General features: G+C 35.9%; 1 protein-coding gene across 4 annotated transcripts in view; it reads right to left on the bottom strand.

Annotated features, from left to right (window-relative positions):
* The window catches only part of LOC135217977 (signal-induced proliferation-associated 1-like protein 2), a 273,679-nt gene that overhangs the window by 27,673 nt on the left and 219,574 nt on the right, over positions 1-26,432 (bottom strand). For 2 of the 4 annotated variants that reach the window (XM_064254100.1, XM_064254102.1), the window contains 6 exons: positions 20,364-20,479; positions 12,984-13,106; positions 11,756-11,924; positions 7,043-7,213; positions 4,605-4,934; positions 4,249-4,377 (listed from right to left, as the gene is read on the bottom strand). In XM_064254100.1, coding sequence (XP_064110170.1) covers positions 4,249-4,377; positions 4,605-4,934; positions 7,043-7,213; positions 11,756-11,924; positions 12,984-13,106; positions 20,364-20,479 — 1,038 coding nt within the window. The remainder of the gene's footprint in view (positions 1-4,248; positions 4,378-4,604; positions 4,935-7,042; positions 7,214-11,755; positions 11,925-12,983; positions 13,107-20,363; positions 20,480-26,432) is intronic. The other 2 variants (XM_064254101.1, XM_064254103.1) reach the window with 2 other exon arrangements.

Here is a 26,432-nt window from a genome sequence, read left to right as displayed (position 1 = left end):
TAGTTATGTGACTATTTGCTTTCACAAACAAGAATTTAGTTATGTGAATTGCTCCATTCAAACAAAATTTAGTTATTGACTTGATTCACCACAGGTTTAGTTATGGGACTTGCTTCACAACAAGAATAAGTTATGTGACTTACTCAGAAACAAGAATTTAGTATGTGACTTACTTCCACAACAAGAATTTAGTTATGTGATTACTTCACAACAAGAATTTAGTTATTGTGACTTGCTTCACCACCGGAATTTAAGTTTTATGTGACCTGCTTCAACCACAAGAATTTAGTTAAGTGACTGGCTTCACAACAAGAATTTAGTTATGTGACTGCTTCACACAAGAATTTGTTATGTGACTTGCTTCACCACAGGATTTAGTAATTGTGACCTTGCTTCACAACAGGAATAGTTTAACTGACTTGCTTCACAAGAAGAATTAAGTTATGTGACTTCTTGCTTCACAACAAGAATTTAGTTATGTGACTTGCTTCACCACAGGAATTTAGTTGTTACTTGCTTCACAACAAGAATTTAGTTATGTGACTTGCTTCACCACAGGAATTTAGTTATGTGACTTGCTTCACCACAGTAATTTAGTTATGTGACTTGCTCACAACAGAATTTAGCTTATGTGACTTGCTTCACAACAAGAATTTAGTTATGTTACTTGACTTCACAACAGAATTCTTTAGTTATGTTGAACTTGCTTCACCACAGGAATTTAGTTATGTGACTTGCTTCACAACAAGAATTTAGATATGTGACTTGCTTCACCACAGGAATTATTTAGTTATGTGACTTGCTTCACCACAGGAATTTAGTTATGTGACTTGCTTCACCACAAGAATTTAGTTATGTGACTTGCTTCACAACAACAATTTAGTTATGTGACTTGCTTCACAACAATAATTTAGTTATGTGACTTGCTTCACAACAATAATTTAGTTATGTGACTTGCTTCACAACAAGAATTTAGTTATGTGACTTGCTTCACCACAGGAATTTACTTATGTGACTTGCTTCACCACAGGAATTTAGTTATGTTACTTGCTTCACAACAAGAATTTAGTTATGTGACTTGCTTCAACACGGGAATTTAGTTATGTGACTTGCTTCACCACAAAAATTTAGTTATGTGACTTGCTTCACCACAGGAATTTAGTTATGTGACTTGCTTCACAACAAGAATTTAGTTATGTGACTTACTTCACAACAAGAATTTAGTTATGTGACTTACTTCACAACAAGAATTTAGTTATGTGACTTACTTCACAACAAGAATTTAGTTATGTGACTTGCTTCACCACAGGAATTTAGTTATGTGACTTGCTTCACCACAAGAATTTAGTTAAGTGACTTGCTTCACAACAAGAATTTAGTTAGTGACTTGCTTCACAACAAGAATTTAGTTATGTGACTTGCTTCATCACAAGAATTTAGTTATGTGACTTGCTTCACCACAAGAATTTAGTTATGTGACTTGCTTCACAACAAGAATTTAGTTATGTGACTTGCTTCACAACAAGAATTTAGTTATGTGACTTGCTTCACAACAAGAATTTAGTTATGTGATTTGCTTCACCACAGGAATTTAATTATGTGACTTGCTTCACTACCAGAATTTAGTTATGTGACTTACTTCACCACAGGAATTTAGTTATGTGACTTGCTTCACCACAGGAATTTAGTTATGTGACTTGCATCACAACAAGAATTTAGTTTAGTGACTTGCTTCACCACAGGAATTTAGTTATGTGACTTGCTTCACCACATGAATTTAGTTATGTGACTTGCTTCACCACAGGAATTTAGTTAAGTGACTTGCTTCACCACAGGAATTTAGTTAAGTGACTTGCTTCACTACAGGAATTTAGTTATGTGACTTGCTTCACAACAAGAATTTAGTTATGTGACTTGCTTCACCACAGGAATTTAGTTATGCGACTTGCTTCACAACAAGAATTTAGTTATGTGACTTGCTTCACAACAAGAATTGAGTTATGTGACTTGCTTCACAACAAGAATTTAGTTATGTGACTTGCTTCACAACAAGAATTTAGTTATGTGACTTGCTTCACAACAAGAATTTAGTTATGTGACTTGCTTCACAACAAGAATTTAGTTATGTGACTTGCTTCACAACAAGAATTTAGTTATGTGACTTGCTTCACAACAAGAATGTAGTTATGTGACTTGCTTCACAACAAGAATTTAGTTATGTGACATGCTTCATCACAAAGAATTTATTTATGTGGACTTGCTTCACAACAAGAATTAGTTATTTGACTTGCTTCACAACAAGATTTAGTATGTTGACTTGCTTTCACAACAAGGAATTAGTTTTGTGACTTGCTTCACACAAGAAATTAGTATGTGACTTGCTTCACAAACAAGATTTAGTATATGTGACTTGATTCACAACAGAATAGTTATGTGACTAGCTGTCACATACAAGAATTTAGTTATGTGATTGCCTCACCACAGAATTTAATTAATGTGACTTGCTTCATACCAGAATTTAGTTATGGGACTTACTTCACACAGGAATGTAGTTATGTGACTTGCTTCACCACAGGAATTTAGTTATGTGACTGCATCACAACCAAGAATTAGTTTAGTGACTGCTTCCCACAGGAATTTAGTTATGTGGTCTGCTTCACCAATGAATTTAGTTATGTGACTTGCTTCACCACAGGAATTTAGTTAAGTGACTTGCTTCACCACAGGAATTTAGTTAAGTGACTTGCTTCACCACAGGAATTTAGTTAAGTGACTTGCTTCACTACAGGAATTTAGTTATGTGACTTGCTTCACAACAAGAATTTAGTTATGTGACTTGCTTCACCACAGGAATTTAGTTATGCGACTTGCTTCACAACAAGAATTTAGTTATGTGACTTGCTTCACAACAAGAATTGAGTTATGTGACTTGCTTCACAACAAGAATTGAGTTATGTGACTTGCTTCACAACAAGAATTTAGTTATGTGACTTGCTTCACAACAAGAATTTAGTTATGTGACTTGCTTCACAACAAGAATTTAGTTACGTGACTTGCTTCACAACAACAATTTAGTTATGTGACTTGCTTCACAACAAGAATTTAGTTATGTGACTTGCTTCACAACAAGAATGTAGTTATGTGACTTGCTTCATCACATGAATTTAGTTATGTGACTTGCTTCACCACATGAATTTAGTTATGTGACTTGCTTCACCACAGGAATTTAGTTAAGTGACTTGCTTCACCACAGGAATTTAGTTAAGTGACTTGCTTCACTACAGGAATTTAGTTATGTGACTTGCTTCACAACAAGAATTTTGTTATGTGACTTGCTTCACCACAGGAATTTAGTTATGTGACTTGCTTCACAACAAGAATTTAGTTATGTGACTTGCTTCACAACAAGAATTTAGTTATGTGACTTGCTTCACAACAAGAATTTAGTTATGTGACTTGCTTCACTACAAGAATTTAGTTATGTGACTTGCTTCACAACAAGAATTTAGTTATGTGACTTGCTTCACTACAGGAATTTAGTTACTTATAAAGTTAAAAATTGCAACGTAATAAAACATTCTTAAAACCACACATCTGTCTAATAAATGCACAGCCACAGTGTCCACATCCATACATACATAAGGGGAAATCCATGCATTTATAACCTCAGCTTAAAGGAACGTTACAGTTTAAAGAAAACGTTCATGTATAATAATGTTGAGAAGTAATCTGGAGTGATTTATGTTCTTTATACAATGAAAGAAATGGCAAATAATATAGAACTATAACTCAAAAGATGGTACAAACAAATTAAAATAAAGCCTAACAAAATCTTGGTTAAAACTCTCATCAAACAATCTTGCCACAAACCATAAACCAAGAAAAGGAAATACAAATGCAAAAAATTAAATAAAGTTGAGGAATCCACCAACAGGGCAATATTGCATGTCATTTTCCTACTTTTTATTTTGCTTTTAGTATTAGCAATTAAGTATGTACATGGACTTCTCTATCTACACTGTTCTATGGCTTTTGGAAAGTAATAACTTCATTCTTCACAAGAATACAATGACAAAAAATTACAGTTATTTCAAAATATATTTTCAGAAATTCCTTTTAACATACAAGAATATCTGGGATCAAAGTCCTAATACAAGAACTCTGAAGAGCAAAATTTTAATTAAGCTCACATTTCAATTATCAAATGTCTATATAATAATAAATAACACCAAAATGATTAATTCATACCTGTCCTTGGGAAATGGGTGCAGCAGATGGAGTAACAGTTGTAGCTAATACTGGTATATCAGTTATCTGCTTCATTCTCTGGTTATCAACCCTTAGAGGAGCATTGTCATAATCACCAGAGCCAGCAAACTGTTAATTTAAAAAGCTGCTATAATAATATTTTATGTTGCTAAAAAATTTTGAAGTATTGATGATATAATGAAAAACTTTACATAAAGGAGTACATTTCTGATTTGTAATCCACCATGTTAAATTTTATCAATGAAAATTTCATGTTAAAATGTAGCAGTGCCCTGTCATTTAGCTAAAATGAAAGGTTTGCCATATTAACAGAATCTAAATGAATATCTGCTTACATGAGATCCATCCTCTGAGTTTACATGCAGGGGTCGAGGATTAGGGGGAGGCACTGCATAGTTGGCATTGTCGCCCAAAGCATCAGTAGTACTATCGAGCTTAGGGTGAGACCACATATGAGGAGGAACATAAACCCCACCAGAGGCTTGACACTGAGACGTAGGAGATGGAGATGATGTAATTAAGGGTGTTGGTGTAAATGAATTAGGACCATGAGTACAGTAGCCAGGATGTGTTCCTGAAGGATTAGGACTTAAGTGGGGTGGATGGCTGGAGTTCCCTCGATTATGAAAAGAAGATTGGAAGAGGTCACCACGTCGTTTAGTGCTCTGCAGATTAAACATGTTTTTAAAATTGGACTCAAACTACTATATACATATTAGTAAACACCAATAATAACAGAATAACACTGACTGAAAAGATTGGCACAAAAGGCACCTTACAAATACTTTAGTAAGGTATACACCATTTTCAGGATAAATTAGTTTTATTACTATGATTAAGAGCAGAAATAATCCAACAGAGTGCACATGAACACAACATAGTTTCATATTTTACTATATTTTAGGGACTCTTCACTACATACTTACAAAATTTATAAATATACGTATTAATGTACTATTTTAAAAAATCCACGTTATACAGTAAGAAATAGTATGTAAATACTAAGTAATAATCTACATATAGTTGAATTATTTTCAGGATCACATAAATTAGTACATGATAAAATTTAAGTAAAAACTAGCTGACCCTCTTATTTGTGGTTCTGAATTCGTGGTTTCACTTGTTTGCGGATTTCAGGTCATTTCTGAATAATTAGCAAGTGCACTGGCGTAAATAATGGAGAGTAACTGGAAAATCTTAAGAGAACTGCTGCCTTACTTGATGCTGTTTAGTTGACCTTAATACAAAATACCAGTTTGAAAAAAAAAATTATTAAATAAAACCATACTAAACGGGGACAATATATGCCATCAATTTGAGGCTAATTTTCATAAAATTTCCATTATGCTACACTTACAATTCTCACTTCATGCTATACAGGCAGTTGGTGTGAGTTATCAGCATTGGGTTTCAAGGGCTTGTCATGATTTTTGGCAAAGTAATGCATCAATTTCCAGTTACTGGCACTGATAATTGGGTACTGGCGCCAATACATACATAACAGGGGCATCATTAACTGGTATTTGGTACCGATAAGAGCTGATTTTAGCTTTTCATCAAGCCATCGGAACAGAACCCCCACCGACAACCAGAGACTACATGTACTTGCAAAACAACTTGCTAGATGTTTAATCTAGTTTAATTAACTTTACCATATTTTAAGCAGTCCTCCATAACCATAACATGACACAAGTAAAAGTAAAATCAGGTGTGCTCACTGCATGGACACAAAAGCCGTCAGTAATCTTAATGGAACAACAGACAGGCAAAAGTTCACAAACTAAATCACAGAAGTAGGCAAAATATAGTTATAAAAAAATGGATCTCCAAGATGACTACAGGATTTATTGTTTTCCTCTCTCCTACTATACATGGAAATAATAACATTCTTGGATATATTAAAAATATTCTAGGCAACAATGGCACAAACATACAAGGACCAGCATTTCTATAAAAATTGGAAAAAAATATTAAGCTGTGCATGTCGAAGAATCTTCACCTTGACTACAGAATCTTCGTCTTATTATTCTCAATAAAAGGAAAACTTAACAAAATAATGAACTTTCAACATGCTTTACATAGGCCTGAAAAACACCAGACTAGCCAGTGTGGTTGCATGGGAAGATTAACCTCCTATTGTATTACATGAAGATGCAGCCATGCAAATGTGCATTTTTAGATTGTATTTCATTCAAAATTAAATACAAATACAAAATGCTTTCTTTTGTCAACCAGCAATGAAGAAAACAAGAAAAAATATATAAAAATGAAGCTGAAGGTACGTAATAGGATTCACCAAAATTTACCTCAACGCAAAAGGTACTATCACTTTTGATGAAAGATTAAGTTCAGGAATTTAATTAAGTCAGTTGACCTGAAATTAGAAGACTGTGACAGTAGCATTGGGATAAATGGGCAATCAAATCTGTGTGTGAAAGTAAAATGCAAATACGTATTGTATTACGCTAATTTTAACTAAAATACATTTCAATATTTAGTAGATCGTAACAAAAATAGTTAGTAAATAAGTGACCAATATTTAGTACATAATGATCAACATTTAGTACATATAAAAAATATTTAGCACTGTGATTACATTAGTAAGTAGTACATAATATCCATCCATCCACTAGGATTGGGTAAAGGAACTTTCTCCGGGTATGCAACTTACTCAATAAAGGTTAAGACAAAATACAATACACAATAAAAACTAAGGGAATAAACATTTTGTACTAATTTTACAAAACCTTAGAATTATGCAGACACTACTGACCTGAGAGGATCTTGCAGGTAAGGGTGGTGGAGAATCCAGGATAGGCTGATCTTCAAGGTGTTCTGGCCATCGGTCACTGGAGTGACCAGAGCTTGTGCTTGAGAGAGTTCCCGTGTAGTCAAAAGTTCTTTCATAATCAACAGTTCGATCATAGTCTCCCATATTGTTGTTCTGTCACGAAATATAAATGATCAAAATGTTGAATTTTTTCCTATTTTTTTATATGTACTGTGAAAACTAGATTATAATTCAATATGGAACTGCATGATAACCACCATGGGCATTCCTGGTGTCCTGTAGGATTTCCTATGCTGAGGCTTGCATACAAGGAGTGGGCGGGCAATGCTTCATTGTTGATAGTCGTGTCCAAGGGTGTCCTGTCACTGGTCTTCCTTCGGATTCTCATGGACGTCCTGTGATTTCCTTGAAGAAAGGAGAATGAAGTCTGTGATCCTCCGTGTATTTAACATAAGCTGTTGTCAATTAATACTTAGCTTCTGCTATTTGCAATCTTTGTCGTAACCCGACACTAGGAGAATTATTAGACAGCACAGAGAGGCCCAGTTCCACAGATTACAAATAACAGAAGGCGTGAGGATAAATCAACAATGGCCTACATTAAATATACAGAGGAACATGGACTACTTCCACCCTTCAAGGAAACCACAGGACATCCATGAGAAGAGAAACCTAAGCATCAGAACTCCCCTGGACATGGCTACTGACAACAAAGCAAATCAAGACTATTGGCCAGAGATGGGAATCATGTCCTTGGATGCAATCCTCAGGATAGGATGTGTCCTATGGAATGCCCATGCTGCTGCCCAAATGACCAGCAAAAGAATGAGACCTGCCAACTAATGGAAATTCAGCAACACAATGTCCTCATGATTGAAATTTAAATGTCCACATACAGGCGGCCCGCGGTTAACGGCGCAATCACTCAACGGCGAATCGGTTTTATGGCGGTTGTCAAAAATATTCATTAAAAAAATAAGGCAATTTAAAGGTATCTTTACGGCACAAATTTCAGTTAACAGCGCCGCTAGCGCCGTTGTCTAACGAGTTCATACATATGTAGAAATGCCGTTCAGACCATAAAGGTTATGCAAATTATATTAACAAATTTTATGCAAATTATATTAACAAATTTTATGGAGAGTTATTACGTAGGTATTAGGGTAAAATATATGCCTCTGACGCTGTTCTATGCCGAAAATATCAAGTTACATAAGTGCAAATTTAGCTATGGATGTGTCGATTCATAAATGTTCATGCTTTTGTTTAAAATGTGTATGAAAATGTATTACGTGAAAGGCATTATTATTTCTGTACAGAAATATGATACAAAGGCAGCTTTTGAAACTCCCCTTCAACTTATCGACTACGATGTTTTTTTCAAGTTCGTTCTTGTATGCCGCCGTCTGCCGCTCTTCCGAAAATATCGAGTTGCAAAAAAAAAAAAATGTGCAAATTTAGCGATCGATATGTCGATTTTTCAAATGTTTATGCTTTTATGTTTAAAATGTGTATGAAAACATATTGCGTAAAGGTATTTTCATTTTTGTACAGAAATAAGATACAAATTAAGGCAGCCTTTGTAACTAGGCTCCACGTTGTAAGGGGATGGTTTTTCATGTTCGTTCTTGTCCGCCAGTTCCGAAAAATGCATTGTGTTATTTTATTAATTACGCATCTTTTCCATAAATCCTTTAAAAAGTTATACATTATTTCACTGTATCCAAGAATATTGTATGTATTCTCATATTGTATTTTAAAATACTACGGCAAACTTAAGCCAGTATTCCGCGGAGCGGCCAATGTTGTGGTTTGAAATCAGCTGATGAATACGAGTCTGTTTCACCATAACGCAATTCTGAGCGAATGCTCTTGCTTCTAGTTAGCATAAACGAATATCTATATACTTGACTTATATGAGACAAAGTTATTTTTCCATATACAGCGTGTTTTTAGGTGGAAATATTTATTGAATATGTCTCGTTGTGAATGTGAACTACTATTTTTTTTCGTTAACAGATTACGTTGGCGGCATGTTTATTGCGTAAAAAATTACGTGATTCCGTTCGCAATACGTAATCCTTTATATCATCGTAATACGAACTTTACGCTATTTATCTTATATCGGCGTGAAACCAACAGTAAAATGTGTTCTTTCAAGCACAGTAGTTTTGATTAAAATGATTTTATCCCAATTTTATCTACAGTTGTGTGTGATGGCAGACGTTTACTGCAGTTTTATCCTTGTTGCCGATGTACGATAATAGTCATTAGCAGCTTGAACAGTTTTCTCAGCTTCAGTTATAACTAGGTTTAAATTTAACGGTATATTTCCCGATTGATCTTTAATCTATATTGATCTCTGATCTATAGCGAATAAAGTTATTACATTAAGATATCTCAGTTCTATTCTATACATAACGCCATTTATAACAAATACGGTAATGTTGCACTGTAGTACGATGATCGAAATACAAGCCAAACAGATGTTATCCAGTTCGGTTGTACTTAGAAAAAAAAAAAAAAAAAAAGTAGTTTCTCGTTCGGTTGTTCATGGCTGTACACGTTCACGCAACGAGTATAACGTTAACACCATACTTTCATCATTCTCTTTTGCTGTTATTGAACTTATGTAACTAGAAGATGGATAAAGTTAGACCATTGTAAATTGATCTCTCATAAAATCGAACTATCGTAAGACTAATGATCGTAACCTGAACACTACAGCTACCTGTACACTGTATAAACTTTATTATATCTTTACATACTTTAGACACCCACATGTACTGTACAGTAATTTCTATAGTACTATACTGCATAAATATAATTTTACTTATTGCGCCGTTGTGGGATTACAGCTCCTTTGACTGGTCTAGAGTTTCGAAAGAAGGTGTGCGGCGGCCGTAGGCTTTAAAATCGCTCAGCGTCGAAAATCGCTTGGCGTCGGTGGCCAGGAACGGAACCCCTGCCGCTAACCGAGGGCCGCCTGTACATTGATAAATCCTGTCAATTTATAATCCAGTCCTGATAAAGCTGCCGACAGGTGGAGAATCTGTCCGACGACTAGAAAAATAAAAAGTGAATGGAAAGAATTTTGAATGATTTTTCCATATTCCTGTAAAGCTTACAAGATGAGAAAAAATAGTAGCATAAACTAGTCCTAATAAAGCTGCCAAGAGGTTGAGAAACTGTCAGATGACTAGAAAAACAAAACGTGAATGGAAAGAATTTTGAAGGATTTCTCCTAATTCCTGAGAAGTGCCAAAAGAGAGAAAAGTAGTAGCATAGACTGATTCAGTCTTGAAAAGATGACAGTATCTGCGAACAATGCCATTAACGTTAATAGAATATAATATTTAATATATTAAATATATATATAATTAGATATATATATATATATATAGATATATATCATATATATAGAATATATATATATATATTATATCTACATATATTATATGATATATATAAATATCTATATATATATATATATATATATATATATATATACATATATATATATATATACACACACACACACACACACACATATATATATATATATGCCATGAAAGAAAAATAAACGAAGAAGGATCTGCGAGACCTTTCGACGTTAAACGTCCTTTACTGAGCAGAAACTGACATAAATGAGAGAAAAGACAATACAAGAAGATTCGTATAACTGACAGATAGGGATTATAAAGAGATTAGTACCTAGAATCTGACACACCTGGAAGATGAGAAACCTTCCCAAACAAGCATAAACAATGGGTGCAATTAAAGGTTTAAGACAATCATCTCAGATACAAGGACAAGACAATTAAAGGATTATAGGTGACAGCTATTCAGAACTTGGTAAACAAGACCATATTCACAATACATGTCAGACATACATTACAACAAAGATAACTCTAAGGCAACTGATTTTTATTTAAGTCAGTAATTATATCTTTGAGGTCTTTCTTAAACATGTTACAAGTACAAGGGTCTAAATGAAAAAGGCCACAACTAACATTGAAACTTAGCAGTATGAATAAGGCAACTCTCTCTCTCTCTCTCATACTAGGCAAAGATTTACCAGTAAGTTCATCCAATCTGACATCATAAATTTATGGAACTACCATGCAGACCATAGCAAATGATTAGGCAAGTGAAATTCCACATTTTCATTAAAGCCTTACTACATATTAGGGCAAAATATGTGGTCATGACACTGTCAAGGCATCATTAACAAGAAGTCTAAGGGGATGGTGGCGCCCGTAGACTTTTGAATTTCGGTTAACAACAATTTTTGCTTAGCATCAGGTCCCCAGGAATGGAACCCGTCATTAACCAAGGGCTGCCTGTGTGTGTGTGTGTGTGTGTGTGTGTGTATGTATGTATGTATGTATGTAGATGTATGTATGTATGTATCTATGTATGTATGTATGTATATGTATGTATGTAGTATATATATATATATATATATCTATATATATACTATCTATATATATATATATATCTAATATAAAACCCAGGCCCTGAGTGAAGATGTGTATATCTAGATATATATAAAGGTAGTCCCTGGTTATTGATATTGCTTTCATGTACAGTACAGTACAGTACTGGCATACAAAAGAGAGAGAGAGAGAGAGAGAGAGAGAGAGAGAGAGAGAGAGAGAAAACTGCATTTGCATGAAAAGAATCAACACTTACTTGGTGGTTTTGGCGTTCAGCAATATACTCTGCCTGGTGTATTCGTGAAGGTTCATGGTACTCCTGTGTACTGCTACTACGCTGATCAATACTGAAGGATCTTGAAGAACTGCCAGTCCCATACCCGGAGCTGTTACTGGAACGTGGAGGTGACAAGCTTCGATCATACCTGAACATAAGCAATGGGAGGTGACCCTAATAGAATGACAAGATCCCCATGATATTATATATAAACTTTCTGCCTTGAATGAAAGAGCTATCTTCAGATATCCCAGAACTTGTGTTGCTGAACTGCTTTTTATATCACTACTACAAAAGGAAAAAATACAAACTTTTTATTAAAAAGAAAAAATCTTGAAAATATCTGGATTACCAATGTCATTCCTGTACCGCATTTTAAATGTCTTCAAACAACAGAATATTTAGCAATAAAACCAAAAACTTGAAAAACAGTTACTGAGCATGCAGTAAATAGTGGGGTGCCACTGGAGAATGTTGTGTATCCCTTTCAAGGATTTTGCAATATAAAACAATGAATATGCCAATAGGCTATTTTAATCAGCAATACATTGCAAGGTTTAAAAAATATTGTTCAGTCAATTGCACCACATAATGAACTCAAGATAAAAAAAGCAGAACAAATGAGGACCCATATGCACAAAAAAGATAAAATAGCACTAAACTGAGAAAGGATTAATGAGGTGATACTTCGCATAATTAGGAGCAATGATATCCAACGTAGGTTTTCTCGAGTTGGAAGTTAATGAAAAAAGTGGAAATGACAAATCAGTTAATGGGAAAACTAATTTATACCATTTACACACTATATTAGATAACCTATAAAGTTTGCTGCCCTACCTATATATTTCTACTTAACTGATAATGAAACAAATTATTCAATTAACATCCAGGTCATTGTGACTTGGAAAAGGAAAAGTCTGAAATATAACAAAATATGAAAAATGGGCTAGGTCATGCTTTGCCTTTGTGGTTATGACAAATTTTGAATATGCAAGTTCTGAACTTAGCCATCAGCAGAATGCCTAGGCCAAATGTAAAACAAAATTAGTCAATAAACAAAAACATTACTATATGCATGAACATTTTCCATAATACATATAATTATAATTTTTCTTTGTGTCAAAAGGTCAGAAAAGAATCAATAAGCTCATGGTATATAATCATTTTTAATGATCACAGTTAAAATGCAATGTATAAATACACGTACCGAGTTGCAGGATTATGTCGGGATGTTAAATGTTTATGAGAGAGCTCCTCAGGAGTACTTAGGTTCTCATAATCACCTTCACCACCTCCAAGGAGAAAACCACATGTAGGTACATTACATCCTCTGTTAAATAAAAATGTTTTACAAAGCATCAGAAATGGAAGTTAATTAGTACCACATTAATAACTAACTGGGTACATCACTAGCCTTTTCTGTTACATACACTAATGGCTTAGTTAAATTTAAAAGAAAAATTCCTTTCAAGTTTCATATCTTAATTAAAGAACTCTTATTTAGTTATATGTCATATTTTTCTAAAACTTTTCATATTAACCAGCCTTTTGTGACAGGAAGTAGTACTAGGCTGAGCCTGTAAACAAAGGATCCTGTGGTCTGCTATAAAATTGGTAGGTATGGGAAACAAGAACTCAAAGTCTAGTAAGGGGTGTTCACAAAAAAATTGCTTCAAACAATTAGTTTTATAATTAAAACCCCATTACATGCAGTCCCCTCTTGTTGGCTGGATTGGTTAACGGTGGACCTGGTTTTACAGTAGTACTTGTCTAGCGATGCCATTAACTGGATTTTTGCCGGCAACCTAGGGTTAGCAACCAGCACCGATCTCTGGTTAACAGCGTCAGTGAGCAGGCCCCCAATTAGCAGGGCCGATCTCCTGTTAACGGCACTGTTAAGCGGGTTACTAGTGCTATTTCACCGATTTTTGGTTAGCTGTGCTCGGCTGGGAATGGTACCCCGCCTGATAACTGGGGGGACTGCCTTATAGTACTTATAATTTGCCTGATGCTCATGGGCTTGATCTCAAACATCACAACTTATGTCTATCGTATGAACACAAGGTACTAGTTTTTCTTTTCAGCGAAAATATTGCAATCTTTGTATGCTGTGTAAAGTACTTATTTTATACAGTTTAGGTTGAAAGGATATAAGAATTCCCTTGGAAATTGTAAGTTTGAAAACATGGAGTTGAATTTTCATACAATACAGTAGTACCTCGTACTTCAAACTTAATCCATTCCAGAAGGCTGTTCGAAGTATGATTTGTTCGAAATATGAAACAAATATCCCCATAAGAAATAAAGGGAATCAGGATCATTCGTTCCAGCCAACCCAAAAAGTCCCCCTTTTCACATTTTTTCTATCACTGATGTGTTCAAAAGTTAAGTTAAATTAAGAGTGTAAAGTAATGAAACTGTACATTATATGAAGTAAAATTTTCTCAATTTTATTTTTTCTGTGTAAGATTTACAAACTGTTTGGTAAAAATGGTGCCAACCAGCTGGGGGATGGAGGGAGGAGAGATGGGAACCCTTTGAGCAAATCGAATTGTTGCAGTATGCAAAGGTTGATAATAAAATCAATTTTATTCACATATTGGGTACAAGGATAATCAAAGGAATCAATAGTGTGTGTCCGATTGTGTCAGAGAGAGAGAGAGAGAGAGAGAGAGAGAGAGAGAGAGTGAGATGAGGAATGAGAGAGCGAGGAGGGGGGGGGGGGAAGAGGAGAGAGGAGAGAGACGAGAGAGAGAGAGGGGAAGAGAGAGAGAGACGAAGACGACTCGGGATGAAGAGAGAATCTGAGATGTGAAATCCCCAGGATGAGTGGTATGAGATAGAGAGAGAGAGAGAGAGAGAGAGAGGAGAGAAATCAACGTATTTACACTTGGATCTTAAGTGCACGAAAGAGATTAATTGTGCCACAATACATCAACTTACTGTTGGCAAATGGTAGTCATTTAAAACAAATATGAGGATTTTGCAAACACATAAGTAATAAGTCAAGATTGCAAGAAAAGGAAAGAGATAAAATAACTGAAAGCTGAAAGCAACTCCAGTTTGTTGATTACAGAGCTGAGTTACTTCTATAGTAGTAAAAAATCATGAAAAGCAATTGTTACTAGATAGGTATTTTACCATTAAAAAATAAAAGTGATCTGGGCAGATCAATTGTGAGTAAAAGAAATGGGCGAATAATCATCCCAGTCCAGCTGATAAGTCAGTGGGAAGCAGAGCACTCTCTCTCTCTCTCTCTCTCTCTCTCTCTCTCTCTCTCTCTCTCTCTCTCTCTCTCTCTCTCATTGTTATTGCTTTTATATACATACAGTAATATTTTAACTCTCTCTTCTCCTTCTCTCCTCAACAGTCTCAAGTCAGCTGGGTGTGACGTCACTGTGGTTATGTACGATTTTATACATCTTTTATGCTAAATGTTATATTGAAAGCTAAATTTTATATTAAATGCTTTATACTTTTATTTATTTTGTCTAATATTGTTATCATTAAACTATATATTTTAAATGAAAAAAAAAATTAATACAGTTAAACTTGTAAGACCCAGTAGGCCGTCTAACACACCTATAAACTAGATAATCAGTCAGTTTGAAGTACGAGCATTTGTTCGACAAACAATACAAAATTTTCTCAAAAGTTTTGTTTGAAAAACGGAAAGTTCGACATAAGAAACGTTTGACAAACGAGGTACCACTGTACTTTCAGCCAAGGCAGTATAGGACAATTTCCACACTTTTTATGTTTGCTGCCAATTACATTCTCACCTTCTATTATAATCTTGTATATAGTGGGAAAGGAGAAAAAGACCTGGGCTGTAATGGGATTAGGCACTGTCCTTCCAAATACAGGTAGTGTTCGAGTTACGATAATTTGTCTTATGATAATCTGATTTTACAATGGGGGTTAGTAATTAATACTGACACGACAATATTTTGAAAATATTTAAATATTTTGCCGTAACAGATGCAGCCCAGCAGCGTACAGCCAGGCAACAAGAGAGACCAAATTACAATAGCCTAACTTTATCCAATCTTAAAAAAACAGCAAAAGAGAATTATGAAAATTTCATTTTAAAGTTTTACTCGTTTGGTAAATGTGTACAGCCATGAACAACTGAACGAGAAACAGCGTTTTGCTCAGTACAACTAAATTGGATAACAGCATCCATTTGGCTTGTATTTCAACCATCGTATAACGGTAAACAATTATCGCAGTTATGTTATAAATGACGTTATGTATGATAGGACTCTCATATTTTTAGGTAATAACTTTGTTCACTATAGATCAAAGATCAGCAAGCAAACATACTGTTAAATGTAAACATAGTTTAGCTAAAGCTGAGAACACTTTTTGAGCTGCTAATGACTGTTATTGTGGATCCATAACAAAGATAAAACTCCCGTGAACTTATCCATTACACAACTGTAGATAAAGCTGAGAGAGAATATTCTAAATCAAAACTTCAGGTCTTGAAAGAATACAGTTTATTGCTGTTTTCACACCGATAAAAGATAAATAACGTAACGGTAATGCTAGTACTACGAAGAAATCAAGTGAAAATAGCAATGGAATCATGTAATTTTCCTTACACAATAAACATCCCTACAAAGCAATCTGTTAACGAAAAGATGATTTAGTTACCAAAGAGACATATTAAATTCATATTTCGACTTAAAATTAACTAGTCTTATAACGAAAAGATGAACTTGTCTCATATAAGTAAAGTATCTAGATATTCTTTTATACTAACTAGAAGCAAAACAATTTTCTCCAAATTGAGTGAAATATGACGAAAAAAACTTGTAGTCGCCAACAGCTGATTTCCAAACGAAAACATTGATAACTTTGTTAGTATTTTATGATATATTACGTAATATGAGAGTATATACAACATAATAGGATGGAATAATTTATAATTTTTAAAATATTCTTGGAAAACAACGGAACCCCCGTCGTAACCCGGGGACTGCCTGTACTGTGTAGTGTAGGGTACGCTACCTTATATGTGAAGATGGTATTGATTACTCTAAGGCTAGGCTTTATTTGAGATACAATTTTTTCGACATAGAAATCTTGGACTACTTGTAGACATGACTGGACTCTTTTCCGGGAGAGAAAAGCCTGAAACACTTGAGAGTTCAGTCATCCCCATATAGAGAATGCTCTGAAACGGAATGAGTTGTGATTTGTCCTTGTTTAATTAGAATCTCTAACGAGTGTGCTAATACAAGAGTCCTCTCGAAATCCTTCATGCACTGGTTTTCCGAAGAGGGGAGCAGAGAAGCCTGTCATCTAGGTAGAGAGACACTCTGATGCCTAGGAGGTGTAACCATTTCCCAAGGGGCATCAGCACTCTCGTGAATACTTGCGGTGCCGTCGACAGGCCGAAGCAGAGAGCTTGAAACTGGTAAGCCTTGCCCATGAATACAAACCGAAGGAATCTCCTGGAGTCCTGGTGAATTAAAATGTGGAAGTAAGCGCCTTGCATGTCCAGGGAGACCATCCAATCCCCCTGTCGAAGGGAGTCTAGCAATAAACGAGTCGTCTGCATATTGAACTTGGTCTTCTGAACGAACAAGTTCAGGGTGCTTACATCCAAAATGGGCCTCCTGCCCCCCGAGGACTTGAGGACTACAAACAGACGGTTGTAAAAACCTGGGGATGACTTGTTGAGTACCTCCTCTATCACCACTGTCCGTACGAGAGCCTCTACCTCTCGAGCTAAGGCTAAATACCTCTCTGAGCCTGGAGAGTAGGCTGTTAATGTGATGGGAACAGTGGAGAGAGGCAGAGACTATGAGAGGAATGGAGTAACCTAACCTGAGAACTTGTATCACCCAGGGCTCTGCCCCTCAGCAACTCCACTCCCCCCAAAAGAGACTCAGTCTACCTCCTACCGAAGCATGAAGGATTGAGGGATCACTTAGATGACTTGGTGTCAGATTTGGTAGAGGTCTTAGTTGGGGGTCGCAAGTTCGAATGGGGCCTAATGAGGGGTCTGGACTTGCCTCCTCGAAAGGGTTTCTTCTGCAAAGGCGATTCCAAGACGGAAGGAGTCACAGTCGGGGGCTGGACATGTTTGGAAGACTGGGCAAGAGGGTCATTAGTAGATTTCTTTTCTTGGGCAGAAAGAATTGTAACTACTGTATCCTCAGGGAAAAGATGAGTCTTGTCAAGAGGCAAAAACAACAAAATGGACTTCTGAGGCGAAGTAACACCTCTCGTAATGAAGGAACACCAGAGCTGCCTTTTCTTTAAGGTACCAAACGCAAATAGAGAAGCCAGCTCACCGCAACCGTCCCAAACTGATTTGTCGGTGCAAGACAGAACCCAGAGCCAATCAGATGCAAGTTCTTCTGGGAGGGAATGACAGTCCTCTACCTTTGTAGCGAGAGCTCTGATCGTCCAGTCCAGGAAGCTCATTATTTCCTGAATCTTGAATATATTCTTTACAAAGTGATCCACTTCAGGGGATGTGAAGAATATCTTGGCTGCTGCGAACGCTGACCTTCTGTTTGCATCAGCTAGACCAGAGAAGTCCCCCTGGGAGGAGGCAGAAACTCCAATAGAAGGCACTTCTCAAGTAACATAAAACCTATACCTCTTATCCGCCTTAGTTAGCATGAGTTTAGGGAGAAGGGGATCGAAATTCTTCCTTTTCATGAAGAATATCGAAGCAGGAGACCTAGGAGCAGCTGCAACAAAACAGTCTGGGTGTATCCAGGAAGTAGCGTAAAAGCTTCGAATAGAATGAAAGCGGGATAGTGTCCGTTTCTTGATCCTCCTCTTCATCCGAAGAAATAGGCAACACAGAGGATCTGTATTCAACTCGTTCTTGGAACCCTGCTTGCTCTCTTTCATCCAAGACATCAACTCCTCTAATTGTAAAGGCACTGGAGTCAAAAGAATCGACACGTTTGACACCAGAGGTCTTGCGTCAGTCGAAACATCTGCCACATGCAAAGCCGAAGCACCAGTCCAAGCATCTGCCGCACGAGAAATCAAAGCCACACTTCTAACATTCTGGAGTGCTGAACTAGTCGATGGAGTTGAAATACAACGTTCCTCGATCGAGTCGACGGAGGCCATCGTTGCATCAAGTGCACGGGGTGAAGTCCATGTAGAAACACTGCAAGAAGGCTGAGGACTGCTATCTACCTTTCTATTCCTTTTAACAGGAGGAGGCAAGAAGACCTCTTAAGTCGAACATCTCTTAAGCAGGCGTGAAGAGGAAGAGTCGTACCAATTGCGACGTCTCAAAGGCAAAGAATCGCTAGAGTCAATCAATAACTTAGTACTATACGACACATCTTTCCAATGGTGTTTAGTTGAATCCAGCTGGCGCCATACAGGATCAACAGAGGGAGTGACTGCCAGTGGGCAAACCCCGACAGTCTCCCTTGGACCTCCGGTATGTCTTCTCCTCGAGGCAGGGGAGCGGGACAGTGACCTTCGTCTAGAACTGTCGGGACAAACAGCCGCCCCAGACTGCACTCCACTGACACTTTTCACTTCACTTACAGCCTTTTCCATGAAAGACTTTTCAGATAACCCTAACTGCATAACAGTGTTGGCTAATACATCGAACTTTTTCTCAAACTTAAGATTCGAGACTGGCAATGGTGTCAGTAGAAACTGCACAGGAAGCTGAAGAAGGAGTTACAGGAACAGGAGTAGGAGGACTCAAGATTGGAGACATAATCAGAGAAGGAGAAGGGAAGGCACAGGTTCTTTGATAGAAGAAGCAGAAGAAGCTATACTAGTCTTACTCTCAGCTTTAAGAGCTGCTTTCCTCTTCCTATCCTTAATTATCTTCTCAGAGTGAGAATCAAAAACTTTCCACTGTTGCTCACTCCAATCCTTGCATTCTTCAGAAGTAGACTCCCCAGAACACTCAAACCCCCAACATTTAATGCACTTGGAGTACAAATCATAGATGGCTTTAACTAACCTAGTTTTGCACCCTCCGGCACACAACCTAACTACCCGATGGACTAGAGTCTGACATAATGGTATGACCACAAATTGCAGAAATGAAAACTAGCTAAAATAATTTCAAATCAAAACACAAAGTTTTAGTACTTCACCCGATATCGGTAAGAAATACTACCTAAAAGATGAAGAACAAGTCTGCACTGACCACCGATGTTCACCAGAAGCCGGCAGAGAACGAATTGTTGTTACCTGGACAGTTGTACCTGCACCTCCCTCAAGTGGAGGGAGATGACGTCATCTACGTCGCGATGTGGTGCCACTGCAAAATTTTACATCTATTGTCTACCATTGTAGGGAACCTACAGCTCTATAATTGTTTGGTAAGACACTGGAATAAAAAAACGGTTACTGGGGAGCATTAGGAGGTTTCGTGAAAGTTTTAAATCTCTCCCAAATGCATGAATGTAATGTACAGCTGCTTGGAAAGAGATCTATACATGCATACACAGTGCTAGGAACAGAATTGAGAAGGTGAAGTATTTTTTTATTTGAGAATTTGACAGTTAATGGCTAGAAAGATCACTATCTGGTATTACTTCCAAATTACAAATTGTAAAAAAAAAATTTCCACTACCTGCGAGGTGCTCCATCTGGATGAGGAGGAACAATAGTGATTGTGACCGTCATGGAAGTTTTAAGAAGGTCCACCATCTGCTCTTGTGAAAGGGTTGCCAGTGTTACTGTACATATCTGTTAAAACATTAAGAATATAACAATGATCATGAAGCTCTAAGGTTCATTAAATGAGTTGAAATAATTACCATACATACTCATATTAATGTCAACCAGCCCTTTTTGGTCAAGTAATCATTTATTTTCAACAAGCTCTGTGCATAGGTTGACACCTGGTAATGGAAAACCAATAATGTCAATAGTAACACAGTACCATATTTCATGGGCCAAAAGAGCCACCAATGCAATCTACAATTATTTCTTAACCCTTTAACGCCTAAGGGGTATAATAAAAATCGTCTCCCGTGTGCCGAGGGGGTCTTGGGGTGAGCGCCGAAGCGGAAAAAATATTTTTCTCAAAAAAATCACAGTGCGCTTAGTTTACAAGATTAACAGTTCATTTTTGGCTCATTTTTTTGTCATTGCCTGAAGTTTAGTATGCAACCATCAGAAATTAAAATAAATATCATTATCATAATGCAATATATGATAGCACGAAAACAAAATTTCATATATAATTGTATTCAAATCAAGCTATGAGCAAAACGGTTAAAGCTAACAAGTTACTTTTTTTCTGTTGTATTGTACACTAAATTGCGATCATTTTGGTAAATCACATTGTAAAACAATCAAAGCAACACAGAGAAAATATTATCACAAAATGATGCATGAATTCGTAACACACGGACGTAAAAAAAAACTTTTTTTTTTTTTTTTCAAAAATTCACCATAAATCTAAATATTATTCTAGAGACTTCCCATTTGTTTCAAAATGAAGATAAATGATTGAATATTACTATACTGTAAGAGTTTTAGCTTACAATTGCAGTTTTTGACCATTTTGGACAAGTTAAAGTTGACCGAATGTCTAATTTTTTTAATATATTTTTTATATGCAAATATTTCAAAAATGAGAAAAGCTACAACCTTCAATTATTTTTTGTTGTATTCTACATAAAATTGCACGCATTTTCATATATAAAACTATGAAACGCCTAATATGAAACGGAGCAAATATTATGATAATGCGACGTATTTTAAGTTGTTTTTTTTTAATTCACCATAAATCTAAATATTGTGCTAAAGACTTTGAATTTGTTTCAAAATGAAGATAAATGACTGAATATTACTAGACTGTAAGAGTTTTACCTTACAATTGCGTTTTTCTACCATTTCGGTAGAGTCATAGTTGACCGAACGTGGTTTTTTTTCTATTTATCGTGATTTATATGCAAATATTTAAAAAATGAGAAAAGCTACAACCTTCAATTATTTATTGTTGTATTCTACATGAAATTGCGCACATTTTCATATATAAAACTTTATGTAACGGCTAATTTGAAATGGTGTAAACATTACAGCCAATCGCACGTATGATTTTTTCGGAAGAGTTACCGTGCGGACGTAAGGAAAATGTTTTTATTTTTCATAAATTCACCATAAATCGAAATATTGTGCTAGAGACTTCCAATATGTTGCAAAATGAAGGTAAATGATTGAATATTAATAGAATGTAAGAGTTTTAGCTTACAATTGCGTTTTTCGACCATTTCGGTAGTCAAAGTTGACCAAAGGTTGAAATTTTGGCACTTACTGTTATGTATATGAAAATATTTCAAAACTGATAAAAGCTACAATCATGAGTATTTTTTGTTGTATTCTACATGAAATTGTGCACATTTTCATATATAATACTTCATGTAACGGGTAATTAAAAATGGTGCAAAAATTATGTCAAAGTGACAAAATAATTTCAGAGATGTATCACTGATACTTTTTAGTGTGATAAGAAAGAAATTCGCGCTTGCGCGCCTGCGTAACGAATGTAAACAAAACAACACCTTGATCCGTGAACTCCCAGCATCCCCCAAGGCGCCTGATTCAAAAGTTTTCGGCTGGTAGGCCTATAAGTATTTTTCCGCGAATTTAAAAAAAAACTTTTGTATGTCGATGTAAATTACGTCCGGTCGAAACCCAAGAGACAAAAAATGTCGACGTAAAATACGTCCATTAGGCATTTAAGGGTTAAGAGACTTCACATCTGCATATTCATATTTTTGTAAACAGCAACCAAAAGCAGCAGAAAAATATGTTAAGAAAATCAAAGTTAATAACATAAATTATGTAAATCTCATTCATTAGGATTCCTTTAATCAAGATTTTTGCCTAATCAAACCACTTTTAAATTGCCAGATGGTTTTGCTGGACACTTTGAAAATGTGGAAACTGAAAGCAAGATTTCTGCTACGTTTTGGACTTGTTGATAAATAAACATACAGTAGTCTTTCAATAATTCAACCCTACCTGGAACTGGACATTATCTGGAGGGCCTCCAGCACAAAAATATTATATACATATAAAATATTTATATTCATAAAAATGTAAAAAAGCACACTCAGATGGCTGGCAATGCTGCATGGGTGAAGAAGAGTATTGTTTGAAATGCTGCTTACAGGCAGAGAGAGAGAAAGGTGTGGCCATTTGACTTCTTGAAAGTTTTCACAATTGTTATTGACTTATAAGCATTAACATTACCTAAAATGTAATTTTATCTACTGCTTTTGAGTGACTGAGTATTGGGAAGGCTAGGAAGCCTGAGTGGGGAAGGCTGTGCAAGCCTCCACCAGTTTCACCTAGTCTCTCTTATGTCATTCTTTCTCAATATTCAAAACTTAAACATAGAGAGAGAGAGAGAGAGAGAGAGAGAGAGAGAGAGAGAGAGAGAGAGAGAGAGAGAGAGAGAGAGAGAGAGAGAGAGAGAGAGAGAGAGAGAGAGAGAGAGAGAGAGGGTTGGTAGGTCGGTATAAAATAGATTGACATTAATAAGAGCGTTTACCAAAGTCCAAAATTACTTTAAGATATGTCTGTATGACATAAACAGAAGGCTAGGTATTGTATTTAGTCATTTTTCACCTTTCGTTCAATTGTAGCTGTTAAATCAGCTCATGTTCTGGGGCAACAGGTTTTGCATGTCCAGACAATTCTAACTTGATAAAACAATGCATGTAGCATTTAGATCTTGTTTGCACTTCATTCAGTTGTAATAATTTAAAAACTTTAATATCTGCTCTCTCAGGTTTAAAAACTCTGTTAATTGGTAATAAAAACCTTAGAGAACTTGGCATGTCACTTGTTTCTAAAAGTTGTTAATATTGAAATTATGAACTTGATATACAGTACATGATAAAGTCATTATTGTTTAAAGGAATGTAATAAATACTATGTTAATCACTGAATATAGTTCATTACGTATTTACCAAAGATTTCAAACAATAATTTACAATAGCCTATATTTCTTGTACATTATGTGTTTTGAATGGTATAAATATTCCAACAATTTTTGTAACCCATACAAAATAAATGATATCAAATTTGAAGGAATGTTTATTAGATTTTCAACGTGTAGGTACCAAAGTGCAGGTGAAAATGGCATCATGTCACTGTGCATTAGCTTGCCTTTCTCTTACTTTCTATGGGCTAAGTAAATGTTAATTTTTTCATACATTTTATATACAGCATACTGCAGTGTTTGTAATTTTGTAGAGAGTACTGCGCAGTGTATTCTTTGTTGTTGACGAGGATATTTAATTGTACAGGTATACAGTTACAGATAATCCTCAGGTTATGATGGAGATCTTTTCCTAACACCAGGGTGTCATAACCTGATTTCTGATGCAAGTCAGAAGGCACCTAAATAAGCACCTGCATCACCCATCTTGCTAATGCTGTAGTAGTCATAATGTAGGATATCAAAACACATTTCTATGACATATATGGAGTACAAAAAACACATGAAGGGTATAAATGTAAAATAAAGTAGACACCACCCTACTTACGTTCAGAGATACGAACTGACAGGGTCACAAGTTAAAACTGTATTCCCAATTTAACTCAACGTTTAATGAATTACAATTTTCTATATTTCGTCTCCCTATAGAAACCATAGTGTACATTGTTTTCTTTGTCAATTTCCAACGTCAGATGCTGCTCCAACAAAATTCCCTCCAAGTTCATAATTTTCAAAGCATGGAAGAAACATTAAATTTTTAACGTTGCAAAAATCTAAATTTTATTTTCTTCTTTACACCTTTCTAACATCCAGTGAAAATAATCCAATCTATGACTCATGAGTTATCTTAGGAATGTAAATATCAACAAAAATTATGAACAATTCAAGATACGCAAGGCTGGCTGGAACATAACTCATTCTTAAGTTGGGTAGTGACTGCAATGTGAATTAATGTAATGAAAGGAAACTACAAAAATGGTGCAAGAATTATTTCATCATTTATGGGTTCTAGGATGTAACCACAAAATGTTGCAGGTCAAGACCGTCATAACCCAAGGATCACATATATGGTAGTATTAATATGTTAGAGGGAATAAGGGTATCAAGTTGCTGTTTTATATCTATTGAGTGGTTCTTCATCATATCTAGAAAATTCCATATGTCAGATAAGGGATATAAGGGATATTTACACAGAAATGCATAGTGAAAAAAAAACAATAATTATAAAATTAATAAAAATAAAAAAAACTTTTACATAGCCACTCATCATTTACTAAACAACATTATAGGCTACAAAAATAATAAAAATTCTTTGGATACTTACCTACTGTTAAAAGTAGCTGTATCATTGTGCCAGCAGATATAATCAGTATTCAAAATAATGTAAAGAGGATTGTTTGGCTACCTAAAATGACTGTCTAGTGCACCTGTTTGCCACCAGCATCTAGTGTTTCTCAAAGGCTTGTCTACACTGTGACTAAAGTTGAGTCCAGTAGAGACTACCTGTGCCAAGCACAATCAGAGAGGGCCCCATCCTGGTCTTCGTCCAGCTGAAAAACTTCCCCCAAAAAGGCCACATAGCCTAAAAAGTGAAAGCCATTACTACTGTACTTTGCTGGGAGCTCCTGTAAGGCCTGAAATCCTCTGAGCAGTGAGAATAAATAAAATAATCACTTCTCCATGGGAAAAGCCTGGAAACTGTTAAAGTTTATCTTCACTTCCATATAAACAAGACACTGCATCAGGACTAGTGATGACTTTTGATCACAGACTAAGCCAGATGTTCAAATAAAAGTAGAACTTGGATATGGGGAAGATGATACCAATTTCCTGTGGAAGCTAATACTCTCATAAAAATTCATGGTGCTGTGCTTAGCCCAAAGCACACAGCCTTGAATAGGAACTCATTCCCTGCAAAGACAAACCAAAGGTACTTGAGAGAGGGCATGGAGGAAAGAAAAAAAAACTTCCTGGATGACCAAGGAAGTTATTCAGAATACAAGAAAATTTCTTAAATGTATCTAACTAAAGGGGAAAACCTAAGACCTCACAGACTTAGAAGGTGCCAATGTGTTAAAAACAATAGCGAGCTAGTGGCCAATGTTTCCACCTCTTCAACTAAATGACAATAGCATGAAGCACAATGATGAATGAGTTTCTAAACACAGAAGGCATCTCCTATATACTTTGATATCATCTGCCGAGAAAGAAGGAACCCAGGTGGCAGAAAACAGCTCTTAAACAAAACTACATAATCACCTACCACTGCCAAGCATGGTGATCAGCTTGAAGGTCAGTTGGGAAGAGGGGGAAATTGGTGTGCCAACAATACTTGACACAACCGCCTCACTTGTAGCTGCTTCACAAGACCACATGCTACTCACTGAGGGTAAGTCAGTCAATATGCTACTAGAATGGCATCTAGCTTAGTTGCGCTTAAGGCGCCTGCAAATGAAACAGGAGCCGAAGAAAAATATCAAAAGTGGCAGGGAATACAGACGACACACATATAAAGAGTACCTTACAAGGGGATAAAGGGGTGGAAAGAACAGACTGAGACTGAGAATCGAGCAGATGAGACAGCTAAACAATAGCATCAACTATACTAACACTGGAAGCAGAACCAACAATAAACATTACCACTACGTGTTATGGAATGATCCTTTAGTGAGCCAGCCAAAT

This window comes from Macrobrachium nipponense, chromosome 9 (genome assembly GCF_015104395.2).
Source record: "Macrobrachium nipponense isolate FS-2020 chromosome 9, ASM1510439v2, whole genome shotgun sequence".
In the NCBI taxonomy this organism is placed as follows: Eukaryota; Metazoa; Arthropoda; class Malacostraca; order Decapoda; family Palaemonidae; genus Macrobrachium; species Macrobrachium nipponense.
This window is presented reverse-complemented; position numbering and strand designations above follow the sequence as displayed.